The 15,742-nt window shown below is 39.2% G+C and overlaps 1 protein-coding gene across 3 annotated transcripts in view; it reads left to right on the forward strand.

Annotated features, from left to right (window-relative positions):
* The window catches only part of CMSS1 (cms1 ribosomal small subunit homolog), a 399,921-nt gene extending 384,179 nt beyond the window's left edge, over positions 1-15,742 (forward strand). For all 3 annotated transcript variants that reach the window (XM_052642246.1, XM_052642250.1, XM_052642258.1), the window contains 6 exons: positions 1,053-1,112; positions 2,062-2,164; positions 5,498-5,558; positions 5,992-6,079; positions 13,964-14,052; positions 15,457-15,742. In XM_052642246.1, the coding sequence (XP_052498206.1) occupies positions 1,053-1,112; positions 2,062-2,164; positions 5,498-5,558; positions 5,992-6,079; positions 13,964-14,052; positions 15,457-15,540 (485 nt within the window). In that variant the 3' untranslated portion in view covers positions 15,541-15,742. The remainder of the gene's footprint in view (positions 1-1,052; positions 1,113-2,061; positions 2,165-5,497; positions 5,559-5,991; positions 6,080-13,963; positions 14,053-15,456) is intronic.

Consider the following 15,742-nt stretch of genomic DNA (forward strand, 5'->3'; position numbering starts at 1 on the left):
CACTATGGAGTATTACTCAGCCATTAAAAAGAATACATTTGAATCAGTTCTAATGAGGTGGATGAAACTAGAGCCTATTATAGAGAGCAAAGTAAGCCAGAAAGAAAAACACCAATACACTGTACTAATGCCTATATATGGAATTTAGAAAGATGGTAATGATAACCCTGTATGCAAGACAGCAAAAGAGACACAGATGTATAGAACAGTCTTTTGGACTCTGTGGGAGAGGGAGAGGGTGGGATGATTTGGGAGAATGGCATTGAAACATGTATAATATCATATGTGCAATGAATCACCAGTCCAGGTTCAATGCAGGATACAGGATGCACTGGGATGACCCAGAGGGATGGTATGGGGAGGGAGGTGGGAGGGGGGTTCAGGGTGGGGAACACGTGTACACCCATGGCGTATTCATGTTGATATATGGCAAAACCAATACAATATTGTAAAGTAATTAGCCTCCCTCCAATTAATATAAATAAATTTAATTAAAAAAAAGAAATGAAGCACCCTGTGCTCTGGAAGAACTGGCAGAACAGGTCCTCAGATAGATTATTTTCAGGAGACGATTTTCTGAGCCCAATTCTTCCATCTTTTCATATCTAGAGAAGGCTTCATGGTGAGTGTATGCTCTTTGTGACTAGCAGTAACCTTCATATGACTGGTAGTAGCAGCAATTTTCTGCAAACAAATGTGCTTGATTGCATGCACCCTCCCTATACTAAAATTATGTGTATCCTGACCTTCCTCCCTAACTCTTTGTAACAGTTTTTCAGAGCTTTCTGAAATGCTGTCTCCCAGGCTATAATCCTCGTTTTGTCCCAAATAAAACTGAACTCACAGCTCAAAAAAAAAAAAAAAAAATGATTGGCAGTTAAAAGTCTATTGTTGGTGCTGCTGTTGTTTAAAATGCTAGACAACACTTTAAAATAAATGAGTCCTCAACTCATTAATGTTGTACAACCTGTTCAAGAATACATCATTCACATTTAATGTTTCGAGTGTGTGTTTGCAAAATCCTCTACAAAGTATGCTTCTCATATTTCTAGACTCCTGCTTCCTCAAGGCCAATGATTTAACTCACAGTCTTTCGTCATATCTAAAAGAAGGTAAGTAAACTCCTTTTTTAAAAAACTATTCATCAAATTGTTATTTCCATTAAAACATGAGGTTTGTCTCTTTAAAATAAAAACTTTTAAAACCTCCAATTTAAAATGAAGTTCCCATCCTAAGTGGATTTTAAATTAATGTTTTTTAGGTCCATCTTGATATTAATTTTTGTTTACTTTAATTTTTTCTTGTTTTTCTCTGGTTTTGGGGATTTGAGTTTTGGTCTTGTTTTTGTTGTACAGCACATTAGATGTGTTGCTCTTGGAATCCAGAGAATTATATTGGTGTTCTCGCCCCAAGTACCCCATCGATTTGATGTTTGACTTGGCACAAGTTACTGAGGACTCCTCCAGGACTCTATTTTGTTACCTGAAAGACTAGGAAGTGGGGCTATGATCTTGACCCCAACTCTGAAGTTCTGTTCCCATGTTCAGAACTCAGACCTTGGCTGTTGCTCAGTCTGACTTTGTCTTTTTCATTGTATGTAGGCAGTAATAATTAGATTACTCATGGTAGATAGTCATTCATTGTGACCAATAATGAACTAGTTTAGATACAGTAATTTAGCCTTCTTTTTTCACATTCTAACCAATTCTGATGACACTCAACTTGAGTTCATAAACCTTTCTTAGCCTCAAATACAGCAAATGTAAATGCAGGTAATAATAGAATCAGTCTCACTGGTTATTAAGTTTTCTTTGTCTTTTTTTTTTTTGTACAAACTTTTTTTACTTAGTTCTAAAGCTGGTCGCATTTAGTTATTTAGCGTATTTTATGTTTTGTGGTATAAATTAATGATGTTCCATTTTAATGTCTAGCATAACCAGAGAATGGTATCTGAACAATGCTCACTATATTAAATAATAGTGAAGTAACTGGACAGTGTTCAACTCTGGAGCCTTAATTTGCTATATGTAGGGTGATGTTTTCCTTATGCTCTTTTTTCAGTCTGCCCCAAATGGGTGAAACTTCGGAAAAACCACAGTGAGAAGAAATCAGTCCTGATGCTGATTATCTGTGGCTCTGCCATCCGAGCTCTGGAGCTCATTAGGTTGGAAGCTTCACCTGTTCTATTTCGTGACTGTTTTCTGAGTAACCTATATATGCCAAGCTGATATGTTCTATTTGCTGGCAATGTAGCAATGAACGAAATATACAGAGTCTCCTCTCTCATGGAACTTACTCTCCAATGAGGGAGACAGATGATAAACAAATAAAATACACATTATAATGTCAAGTAGTGATAAGTTATGTAAGAAAAAAACAAATCATGGCAAAGGAATAGAAGAGAATGGGGGCTGCTTTTAAAGGATAATTGCAGAAAGCCTCTCTTAGGAGACTGACATTTGGACAGAGAGTTTTGCACAGTGAATGAGAACGCCAAGCAGATGTCTGGGAGAAGAGTGTTCCAGGCAGAGGGCATAATAGATACAAAAGGCCCTGAGATGGAGTACTGTTGGAGGATTTGAGCAGAGGAGTCACATGATCTGAATTATTATTCTAAAGGTTCACTTCGGCTCCTGTGTGGAGAACACACTTTGTAGAGGGCAAGGGTGAAAGCTGGGAGATTATACAGGCAATAACCAATGTGGAGAAATAAATGAAACAAAAGATCTAATTTAAAACCATGTAACAAGAAAAAATAGAACACCAATGCATAAACCTCTCAAAATTTAGATGAAGAAAATATTACACAAGGGATGCAGAACATCTTAAACAGAAAAGTGAACCATGTTGTTAAATTGGAAAATTTGATGTAAATATATCTGTTTACCTAGAATAATCTACAAATTTCATAGATTTCCAATGAAACTTCTATAAAGTTGTTTTTTACACTAGACAAAATAGTTCTAAATTCATATAATACAGAAGAAATAATAGCCGTGGAAATTCCAAAAGAGAATGCTAATGAAGGCCTATAGTATCCATCAGATTGTTTTATTAAGAGCCATATTGCAAAGTCTCAACAATCAAAACAGTATGGAACGGGCATGTGCATGACAGGTCAAAACAGTGGAGCAGAATTATAAGTTCATAAGTAGACCCATATGTATATGTACAGAATATGGCAAAAGTGACAAATTAGTAGGGAAAGATAGACTTTAATAATTGGTATTGGAACAACCAGGTAGCCATCTGAAAAAATTAACTTGGATCCACATCTCACTTCTTATACCAAGAAAAATGCCAAATGGACCAAAAATTTACATATAAAAATTCCATTTTATAGATAATTTGTAGGTACTTTACTAAGTGCTTTCACATACCTTTTCATTTACTGTAGTTTTTTTTAGAATAAACAAAAAGGCTTCCACTGAATCTGTAGTAACATTCAGTATTCAAAGAAGAGCCATCAGAGTAAAATGGATTTACTGGGACTCAGCCCTCTCCCGGAGCGAGGCTCTTGCTTAGCTTTGACCAGAGACAAAACAAAGAAGAATCCAAGTCCTGAAGAAAAAGGAACTTGATCAAATACACTAAAGTGCAAAGTAGATTCTTGGTAGTTATTTAGCCTCTATTTTTCTAAATGAAGTAATCTGACCATGAGTAGTTTTTAATGATTGTTAATAGTCCTTCAAATCCTTCTTTCCTGCTCGGCACTCACATTAAATTGTAAAATTCCCTCTCAGTAAAACAGAAGTGTTCCTTTTTTCTGCTCTAAACATAATTGATCTTTAAGACTCCAACTGGTTTTGGACAGCTGTACTTGCTGGCTCTGAAATCATAGGAGTTCACATTGACTTTTCAGTGTTTAAAAAACTACTGCTGCAGAACTTATTTCAGATTCAAACACTAGTGGCAAAGGGGTTGGCCTGAAGATGGCTTCTTAAAAACAAGCTGTCACATCGATTTGAGTACATAAATGCCTTTCTGAGGGGCATAGAAGCACCGTGGTGTTGTACTTCATTTGCCAATTCTCGGTGTTTTTCTGTGTCTTCAGGAATATTATGATCCATTTCAAGGTTAGGTGATTTGCAGAAGGTGATTTCTGAGCAGGCACAATGAACCCTATTCATAAAGGTGACTATTGAATAATTCTAAATTTTGTAAGATTACCTGTTCTCTTGAGAACCATACGCTATATTAAATATGGCCCCTAAATTGTCTTCTTAGTTAACCTCACCACGGAGAAAGCTCATATATAAGTACAGACTCAAGTGCAACAGAATTTGTGTAGAATGAGTCACCACTTTGTAACTTCATATATTCCCACTGGTCAGTAATATTTCTCAAGTATAATAGTGATATATAAAGGAGAGTAGTATTCCAAGCAGCATTCCCATGTTCTCATCCCAAACATCAACTAGAAGATTTTTCTTTTATACCCAGTTTTACACATTTATACCCAAAGCATTTCCACATGTAAAATTTTACAGATAAGCTCACTCTTCAAATTCAATAAAAGTAGGAGGCTCCTCTGAATGCAGGGCACGAGCCTGCTTACCCTGAGCCCTCTGGGCAGCCACACACAGACCTCTGTACATGGCCTTGGGCTCCGAGGAGCACAGGCTGACATCACTGCTAAGATTCTCTCAACCAAATTTTGGGTGAGAACTATACTGCAGAGTTTGAAGATAAATTCTCTGCCAGGGATCTAAAATATAGAACTTTTGTATTAAAGGTGTTAAAAAACAAAATCCAACCAAGTAAATTGAAGGTCACATCGACTTTTTCAACAATTTGTGGATCAGGCAGCATCCCATCTAGCTACTAGAAGGGCACCCTGAGGGATTGTGCACAGTGGAAGGTTTTTTTTGGAAAAACGGTGGAGCAAGGGGAGAGCAGAACGACCTATTATTAGGCCAAAACATCTTTTGGGGTGGGGGAGGAAGCAGCAAGGTTTTAGCTTCCTTTGGGGGTTGGAGAGCCCCACAGAACAGGTTATCTTACTGGGGCTTGACCAGAAATTTCAGACTGGTTGATTAAGATTACATTTCTGAGAGAAGTGGAAACTGTAGTTAGATCAAATATTAAATCTGGGTTCAGTATCATGAGCTTTTAGCAAGAGTGATGCCATGTTGAGACTGTGGTTTTCATTTTAATACAGGTAAAAGGCAAGTCTACATGTTTCAGTAATCAAGGAAACCTAAGTAAAGTTAACCTTGTTTCTGAAAGTTAAAAGCCAATCCAGATGCATGCCTGAATAAAGGCCACCCCACTTTTGTTCCAGAGGTGGGCTGAAAATCAGGATTTCTGTTTATGTGTGTATATCCACATATATATGTACATATATACCTACATAAATGTGCATATTCTTTTAAATAAATCAAAGGGTAATACATAAGTAGATGGCATGGCCCTGAATGAGTGAGGGTTTTTTTTTGTTTTTTTTTGTTTTTTTTGAGTGAGTTTTCTTATGAGTAAATCTATTTCTTTTCATTAGGTCAATGACTGCATTCAAAGGAGACAGCAAAGTTATAAAATTATTCGCAAAACACATAAAGGTAAGCGAGGGCCTGTGGTTCCTGGTAAGGAGTGGAAGTGATGCCTCAGGGCCACTTCCAGACCTCAGTTTTTTCACTTCAACTGCTTTACCTTATCTCCTTAGCAAGCGTGTTCTTTGGTGCCTTCCTTACATATTTAACACCCAATCTGATTTTCTTTGCATTCCCTGCCTTTGTCCCCACAACAGTCACCATTCCTCTGTGCTCTGATATTCTTGTACAGAAGCTGAGGCTTAACCAGTTTTCTAGGGAGATGCTCTCTTCTGTCTTGATGTTAACCTTCTTTGCCCTGGAAGTTGACCCTAAACAGGAGTAGCTCCTTTTACTGTTTCACTTCTGCTGTTTAGCTTTTAGATTAAATGCTCTAAAATTGGGCTGTGATTGAACTTTCCAATGACTCTTCTTTTTTCCCTTCTCTTCCATTTTGAAATAGGTCCAGGAGCAGGTAAAATTGCTGGAGAAGCGTGTAGTACACCTGGGTGTAGGAACTCCAGGGAGAATTAAAGAACTCATTAAACAAGGTATGAAAAGAGGTAGTAATACTCCTACCCAGAGCTGAGTGTTTGCCTTACCCTGTGTGAGTCTGGGAAATCACGTGTGTGATGCCGTGAGACCAGACCTCTGTGTTTTTAGTTAATTCAGGGTTGGAAGCTCAGCCTTTAGTCTCGAAAAACCAGCCAGCAGGTGTAGTGCAGTGGGGAATGATAAGGACTGTTGCAAACTAGAGTATGTGTGGCCATCTAAACACATTCACATTCCAATTGCTTTAAGGAGGTTGGTGGATTCACAGTTTATTACACCAGTTTGCAGCCTCTGGACTTTGTAAGCTAATGTGTCGAGTGTTTCCCTCTCACTTAATTGAGAGGCTCCCCAAGGCTCCCATTCCAGTTGAGGGCTGATACAGAAAACATGTTAAAAAAAAATGCAGTTTCTATGGATGAAATTCAAGTATTCTAGAACACTTCTCGCGAGTTCCTTTCCTTTTAGTGCTTTACCCAGAAAGTATTCCAGGTAGCATCCACTGGTGGGGTTTTATAGTTTGATGACTTTCTCAAAGCCAGTAGCCTAAAAACATTCTGGCCTACTGATGATCTTAGTACATTTTTCTACCTGCCAGACAGATTAAAGTATTTCTTTTAAATGCTCATTTCCAAATGACATGTTCAAAACTTTATTTTATAACTGTCTGGAGCTGTTCCTGGATTTCTGTGTGTCTAAAAGTAATGTGTTCATCAACATAGTATCTCAGTATAGAGATGGTCTTTTACCTGGAAGCAAAAAAGAGCTAAAAATACTATTGTTTCTCTCCAGATGAAAACCATGCATTAATGAACCCACTATATGCAGAAGTCTGTGCAATTACAAGTAGCAAACTTGGTAGACCCAGACAAGGAGAGGGAAAGAAATATTTTTTGAGTTCCTACTTGTACTGAGTGCTATGCTAAACACCCTTACATATCTCGTTTAGTACACACAGCATCGTTGCAGGCTAGCATTCTTATTTCTTAAGAGAGAAAACTGCAGCTTGGAAGGGTTACGTAGCCCCTCCCAAGACCCTCTCATTCTAGGCCTTCCTGATTCCAGAGGCTTTCCCCTTCAAGGAGCTCCTGATCTAGTTGAAGAGATAAGTGTACATAGAATGAGAATGTGACAGCAGTAAGTGCCGAGGGCCAAACCAGCACTTGGGTCTCTATGAGTTGAGATGAAGGAGAGGTTGTTTCGGCGGCTGAATCTGCAAGGAAGGCTTTATAGAGAAAGGAGTCTTTAACTGATATTTGAAGTATGGATAGGATTAAAATAGGATCTTTGAAGTATGGAGATGTGAGAAAAGCATTCAGGAATGAGAGAACAGCTGAATCAGAAGTAGGCATGTAGATACACAGTCTGTATAGAGGAGGAAACACATAAGCAATATCGTGTCAAGGAGAAGAGCCTCTGCTGTAGACTGAAGCCTCTGGGTGCACATCCCAGATCTGGCAGCTACCATCTCTGGGGCTTGGCAAGTTTCTTAACATTTCTGAACCTGTTTCTTTATCTGAATGACAGAGATGAGAAATGCACCCACCTTATTGCAAAATTCAGACTTAAGTTGAAGAAAGTAGGGAAAACCACTAGGCTATAAAGGGATAACCTAAATCAAATCTCTTATGATGAGACAAATAGATTCAAGGCATTAGATCTGATAAACAGAGTGCCTGAAGAACTGTGGACAGAGGTTCACGACATTATATAGAAAGTGGTGATCAAAACCACCCCCAAGGAAAAGAAATACAAAAAGGCAAAATGGCTGCCTGAAGAGGCCTTGCAAATAGCTGAGAAACGAAGAGATGCAAAAGGCAAAGGAGAAAAGGAAAGATATACCCATCTTAATGCAGAGTTCCAAAGAATAGCAAGGAGAGATAAGAAAGCCTTCCTAAGTGAACAATGCAAAGAAATAACGGAAAACAATAGAATAGGAAAGACTGGAGGTCTCTTCAAGAAAATTAGAGATACCAAGGGAACATTTCATGCAAAGATGGGCACAATAAAGGACAGAAATGGTATGGACCTAACAGAAGCAGAAGATATTAAGAAGAGGTGACAAGAATATGCAGAAGAAATATACAAAAAAGATCTTCATGACCCAGATAACCACAAGGTATGATCACTCACCTAGAGCCAGACATCCTGGAATGTGAAGTCAAGTGGGCTTTAGGAAGCATCACTATGAACAAAGCTAGTGGAGGTGATGGAATTCCAGCTGAGCTAGTTCAAATCCTAAAAGAAGTGAAGGTTTCTCAGTTGTGTCTGACTCTTTGCATCTCTGAAATTCTCCAGGCCAGAATACTGGAGTGGGTAATCATGCCCTTCTCCAGGGGATCTTCCCAACCCAGGGATTGAACCCAGAGCTCCTGCACTGCAGAAGCTGAGCCACCAGGGAAGGCCATCCTAAAAGATGATGCTGTTACAGTGCTGCAGTCAATATGCCAGCAAATATGGAAAACTCAGCAGTGGTTACAGGACTGGAAAAGGTCAGGTTTCATTCCAGTCCCAAAGAAAGGCAATACCAAATAATGTTCAAACTACTGCACAATTGCACTCATTTCACATACTAGTGAAATAATGCTCAAAATTCTCCAAGCCACGCTTTAACAGTACTTCAACCAAGAACTTCCAGATGTTCAAGCTGGATTTAGAAAAGGCAAAAGAACCAGAGATCAAATTGCCAACATCTGTTGGATCATCGAAAAAGCAAGAGAGTTCCAGAAAAACATCTACTTCTGCTTCATTGACTATGCTAAAGCCTTTGATTGTGTGGATCACAACAAAGTGTGGAAATTTTTTAGAGATGGGAATACCAGACTACCTTACTTGCCTCCTGAGAAATCTGTATGCAAGTCAAGAAGCAACAGTTAGAACCAGACTTGGGAAAACAGACTGGTTCCAAACTGGGAAAGGAGTATGTCAAGGCTATATGTTGTCACCCTGTTTTAACTTATATTCAGAGTACATCATACAAAATGCCAGGCTGGATGAAGCACAAGCTGGAATCAAGATTGCCAGGAGAAATGTCAATAACCTCAGATATGCAGATGACACTACCTTTATGGCAGAAAGCAAAGAAGAGCTAAAGAGTCTCTTGATGAAAGTGAAAGAGGAGAGTGAAAAAGCTGGCTTAAAACTCAACATTCAGAAAACTAAGATCATGGCATCCAGTCCCATCACTTCATGGCAAATAGATGGGGAAACAGTGGAAACAGTGGCAGACTTTATTTTGAGGGGCTCCAAAATCACTGCAGATGGTGATTGCAGCCATGAAATTAAAAGACGTTTGCTCCTTGGAAAAAAAGGTATGACCTACCTACACAGCATACTAAAAAGTGGAGACATTACTTTGCCAACAAAGGTCCGTCTAGTCAAGGCTATGGTTTCTTCAGTAGTCATGTATGGATGTGAGAGTTGGACCATATAGAAGGCTGAGCACTGAAGAATTGATGCTTTTGAACTGTGGTGTTGGAGAAGACTCTTGAGAGACCCTTGGACTGCAAGGAGATCCAACCAGTCCATTGCAAAGGAAATCAATCCTGAATATTCATTAGAAGGACTGATGCTGAGACTGAAGCTCCAGTACTTTGGCCACCTGATGTGAAGAGCCAACTCATTAGAAAAGACCCAACTCCTTAGAAAAGACCCTGATGCTGGAAAGGATTGAAGGCAGGAGGAGAAGGGGACGACAAGAGGACAAGATGGTTGGATGGCATCACTGACTCAATAGACACGGGTTTGAGCAAGCTCCAGGAGATGGTGAAGGACAGAAAAGCCTGGCATGCTGCAGTCCATGGGGTTGAAAAAGTGGGATACTACCAAGCGACCAAATAACAAGGAGTATGTTATGCCAATAAAAAACTAAACACAGTGAGTGTCACTCCGTAGGAGCTCAACAAATACTGCTGCTGCTGCTGCTAAGTTGCTTCAGTGTCCGACTCTGTGCGACCCCATAGACGGCAGCCCACCAGGCTTCCCCGTCCCTGGGATTCTCCAGGCAAGAACACTGGAGTGGGTTGCCATTTCCTTATCCAATGCGTGGAAGTGAAAAGTGAAAGTGAAGTCGCTCAGTCGTGTCCAACTCTTAGCGACCCCATGGACTGCAGCCCCCCAGGCTCCTCCATCCATGGGATTTTCCAGGCAAGAGTACTGGAGTGGGGTGCCATTGCCTTCTCCACAACAAATACTAGTTACTACTTTTATTAAAGAGACCACCTTTCTTGGTTGGAGACTTTACTGGCTGTAGTAGTCTGTACTTCAGTTGGAAAGAAAGTCAGATTTTGGAGGAAGGCCCTTGCACAGTGATTGGCTGGATTTTTGTCTTGTGGCCTCAGGAGGGTGTTGAAAGTGAAAGAGCAGATGAGAGGTGCTCATAGTCCATCTGGAAGACATGGAGTCAGGAGAGACTGGCTGGGCAGCCGGAGGGCCCAGGGATGCGCGGTCGTTCTCCACCACTTAGCCAAAGGCTCACCGCTCCGTTACTGTATTCCACATGTTTTCTGTGTGTCACCACCACTGCCCCACCCCCACCCCAGGCAACAGGGCCACTTTTCTCCATATTTAATATTTAAAAGAGAGAGAGGGAGACAGAGAAAACAAAGCTGTTCAGATTGTTGAAATTAGAGTTCTACAGAGTTGTGAAAACTCACTGTGAAACCTTACTTCATCTAAGAAGTGGAAAAATCATTTAAGGAGCTGTTGATTTTTTTATAAAAGGAAAATAACTCTTACTGCTGATTCTGACTGAATGAATGGTTTAATATTCATTGACTACAGATGTTAGGCTGTATACAAAGCGTTTAAAGAGAAACAATTCCATCACTCTAAAAACTGAAAATTTAACAAAGTAAGTCAAATGGCACATAACACATTTTATGTAGCTGTTTATGACTTGAGATGTTTATATATATGCTATATTAAGGAGAGTTTCTAAACATCAAAAGCTATCCCATAACATTTACAGACAGAATTGTATTGTTTTATTTAATAAGGGGATTTTCTAATTATAAGAGCCTTTGTAAAATGCAGAAAGATACAGAAAAGAAAATAAGTTACTTTAGAGATATCACTTATCAGCTGATATTAACTATATTTCTTTTCAGTCTTTTTTCTATGCATTTATCAATATATTTTTATAAGTGGAAATCATGCTGCATATCATAACTTTATAACTGTCTTCTCTACTTAATATGCTTCCCTGGTGGCTCAGACAATAAAGAATCCGCCTGCAATGCGAGACCTAGGTTCAATCCCTGGGTTGGGACGATCTCCTGGAGGGGGGCATGGCAACCCACTCCAATATTCTTGCCTGGAGAATCCGCATGGACAGAGGAGCCTGGCGGGCTACAGTTCATGGGGTCACAAAGAGTGGGACACGACTAAGCACAGCACCCAATATGTCAATATCTCATGAGAACTTTCCATGGCATGAAATAGTTTTATTTTTTCATTTTTAGTGGCTGCATAATATCCTGTTGGGCTTTTTTCCAGTTTAGCAGAGATATAATTGACATATATCATTGTATTAACCGAGGTGTGCGTGACTGGTACATATGATAACTATGAAATGATTACTATAATAAATTAGATTAATATCTGTCGCTTCACATAGTTCCATTTTTTTTCTTATCATGGGTACATATGATACCTGTGAAATAATTACTATAGTAGGTTTGATTAACATCAGTCACTTCACATAGTTCCAATTGTTTTTCTTGTCATGAGAACTTTTAAGATCTACTCTCTTTAGCAACTTTCACATATACAGAGTACAGTGTTGTTAACTGTAATCACCATGCTATATTTTACATCCCCAGCACTTATTTACCTTACAGCTGGAAGTTTTTACCCTTTGACCACCTTCATCTATTATTCCTGCCTCTCACCTCTGGCAACCACCATCAATCTATTCTCTGTAGCTATGAGTTCATTTTTTGGTTTGTTTGTTTGTTTGTTTTCAGGCTCAACATAGAAGTGAAATAATACAGTGTTTGTCTTTCTCCGTCTGACTTGTTGCACTCAGTATAATGCCATCAGGGACCACCCATGTTGTCAGAAATGGCAGGATTTTAATGTTCGTGTGTGTGTGTGTGTGTGACAAAGAACACTGACATTCTTTATCCATTCATTTGTCAGTGGGCACTTAGGTTGTTTCTGTGTCTTAGTTATTCAAAGTAATTTTGCAATGAACATTGGGGTGCATATACCTTTTCAAGATAGTGAATTCATTTCCTTTGGATATATACCCAGAAGTGGATTTACTGGGCTGTAGTGTGAGTTCTACTTTTAATTTTTAGAGAATCCTCTATAGTGTTTTCCATAATGGCTGCACAAATTTACAATCCCCCCAGAAGTGCACATGGGTTTCTTTTTCTCCACATCCTTGCCTATACTTGTTATCTCTTGTCTTTTGGTAACAGTCATTCTCACAGGTAAAAAGTGACAGGTCATTGTGGATTTGATTTGCCATTTCCCTGTTGGTTAGTGATGTTGAGCTCCTTTTATATAGCTGTTGGCCATTTGGATGTCTACTTTGGAAAAAATATCTATTCAGTTCCTACACCCATTTTTAAATCAGCTTTTTTTTTTTCGCCATGGAGCTGTTACGAGTTCTTTATATATTTTGGATATTGATTCCAAGTTATATGGGTGTTTAACAGTTCTATTAAGGCAGAATATTGGGTTGTTTTTAATTTTTTTGCTTGTGTAAGTAGGTACACAGTTATCATCTTTTTAAGTAACTGCTTAAGTTTCTGGTGTTATATTGAAATGGAAGAAGAATTATTTTATCAAACTCCAAGCATTTTAAAGCTCATGTTATATCATGTCCAGTTGCCTTCCAGAGAGGCTGTACCTGTTTGCTATCCCACCATCAGGTCAATTATTTTTAAAGGAACACTATCAAGCCATTGTCTTTCTTCATTTATATCATTTTTAATTTACAGAGAGAGTCTTAAATAAGAGGCATTGTAGTTATAAGAAGCATGAAAAAGTCTTTAGGGAGAGAGAAAATTACTGAAATAAACCAGTATTGAGGGAAAGGGCTGCAGGATAAAAGAAGGCTTTGTTATTTATGTTTCCAGATGTGACAGCTTGGGGGCAATGGGGAGTGGGGAAAAGCTAACTGCCCAATTCTGGGACCTCTGAAGAGAAGACAATCCCTGAGGTCCCTTCCACCCCACATTTCAATATTGTCTCCAGATAGACAGGAAGGCAGCAGGAAAGAGTCGTCTACCAGTCTTCTCAAAGGACAACAGACTTCGGAGCTCTTTCATCTTAACTCTCTTCTCTGCCTGAAATTGACCTCTCAACCCTGTCTTCAAACTTCTGCTGATTCACCTTTTCAGAGACAGGCAGACTCTACTGGATTCAACTCCTGAAGGGTCCCTGCCCTGACCTGTAGGATCAGTTCAGTTCAGTTGCTCAGTCATGTCCGACTCTTTGCGACCCATGGACTGCAGCACGCCAGGCCTCCCTGTCCATCACCAGCTCCCGAAGTTTACTCAAACTCATGAACTGTAGGATACATCTTACCAAATTCCTGTCAGAATGGGACTTCACCGTCTGGGGCTTGGTAAAATGGAGGCCTGGGGTTGATTCTTTGCCAGCCCTTGAGCATTTCACAAGCTTAGCAAGAGCAGCTTCCCCAAGAATCAGTGATAAGATTATAAGGAGAGCAAGTCTCGGAGTGCTGCATTTGTTTTCCATCAGACAGGGACAGCACTTAATGTGCAGAGATTAGTTGCCAGTGTTGGGGGAATGGGGTGGGGAGAAAAGAACAAATGAGGCCAGGAAAAAAGAAGCAACCAAAGGAATAAAAAATCCTTTTAATAAGCTTATGTCATGAGTTCTTTAATATAGCAACTCTCCGTCTCTTCCAGGTGGCCTTCATTTGAACCCCTTAAAGTTTCTGATTTTTGACTGGAACTGGAGAGATCAGAAGTTGAGAAGGATGATGGACATTCCCGAGGTACCGTGTAACCAGCAATCCAGCACTTCCCTTTAATCTTTTTTTTTTTTCAATTTGAACTTGAGTTCAAACACAGCAGTAAAGTCTTTGACATGGGGAGCCAGCACATTCTGGCCTTTGAAATGATTTCTTTTAACTCTGAAGTAACTACAATTATAGAGGCCATCTCACCCCTTACACATAACTGTATCCTTTCCATGTGTTTTATAGGAATCAGCTTTGTTTCTTCATTAAATGCCCAATGGCCTCTGCCCCTCTGGGGTCCACATCTATACTGTACCGTTGGGAAACAGGAAGGTCTGGAGGACTTGGTGTATTTCCCTGTGCCTTGTTTTAGAGACATGATCATCTTTGCCTTTTTATCCTTAGAAGTGCATTTGGAGATGAGGGGCACAAAGTTGCCTAATTGCTTGCATCTCCACATACCCAAAAACCTGCTTACTTAATGAGCGATTTACATTTTGAGGAGTGGGGAAATTTTTTTGATGTCTCAGTGAATTAAAACTGATTGAATACCTTTGTGGGACCAGCATTAGCTGATTATATATTTATGAACGTCATCCATTATCATCATAATGTGCCAATTGACTTGACACCCACCATGTTATCATGGGGCTAATCTTTCAGGCTAACCTGATGCTTAGAAGTAGCTGCTGGAGAGAGCAGGGTTGTGCAGTAATAAACATGGCTGCCAGTCACCAACCAGGAGTCAGTCATAACAGTGACTATCAAAGAAGCTTGCAATCCAAATATGCTGAATTAATTTGCTGTATAAAACTATATCCTCAGAATAACCAAACCTGATTTTAACTGATTAGTGAGTTAGGCTAAAAACCACTGTCTGAGTTTCCTACACACACATACGTATACACACACACAGAGTCTCCTGAACTGACTGGTTTCTTAAAACCAGTTTAACCAACTTGATGTCAGGCACATGAGGTCACATTTGATGACTTTGCTTATAATGTTAAATTGAGTAAGCCACCACTAGTTTTCTAATTATAATATAAGGAAGAAATAGTATTCACAAAAACCCTTTTAACCCAGACTTATTTTTATTGTGATGATGTATTATTAGTAGTTCGCCTGTATTAAAATACTGTGTATAGTCTAGACATAGTTTGGATATCTTGAAACAACATTGTGTAAGATTTTTCCTATAAGATTTTATTTTGAAGGGCTACAAACAAAAGGACATCTACATGAAACTGATGCCTTATATAGTTCCTCTTCCTTTACTTATGTAAATATTTCAAACCTGAATAAAATGCAGGTTTTACTCTTCCTGATTCTGGCCATAACAGCTGCATAAATACCAGGGAATCCAGATAGTTGAATTTATTCACCAAATCCATCCTCTCTTGATCTTAAACTTTTTTTTTCTTCTTTTCTCTCCCTTAGATAAGAAAGGAAGTTTTTGAACTTCTGGAAATGGGAGTCCTAAGTCTGTGCAAGACAGAATCTTTGAAGCTGGGCCTTTTCTAAATCCAGATCCTAATGCAAAGTCCTGTTTTCCTGGTGGGATTTGTATGGCTCTGGCCCATTGCAAGCACTTGGTAAATACCAGCTATTGTTTATTAAGTTGACTGTATCACCAGATGGATCACTAGGAATCTTAGGTGGGGATTCTTTTACAAAATGAATGTGTCCTTTGCCAAATCCTTTGTGTAATAAAGCATCACTATCT

Source organism: Budorcas taxicolor, chromosome 1 (genome assembly GCF_023091745.1).
Source record: "Budorcas taxicolor isolate Tak-1 chromosome 1, Takin1.1, whole genome shotgun sequence".
NCBI classification, from domain to species: domain Eukaryota; kingdom Metazoa; phylum Chordata; class Mammalia; order Artiodactyla; family Bovidae; genus Budorcas; species Budorcas taxicolor.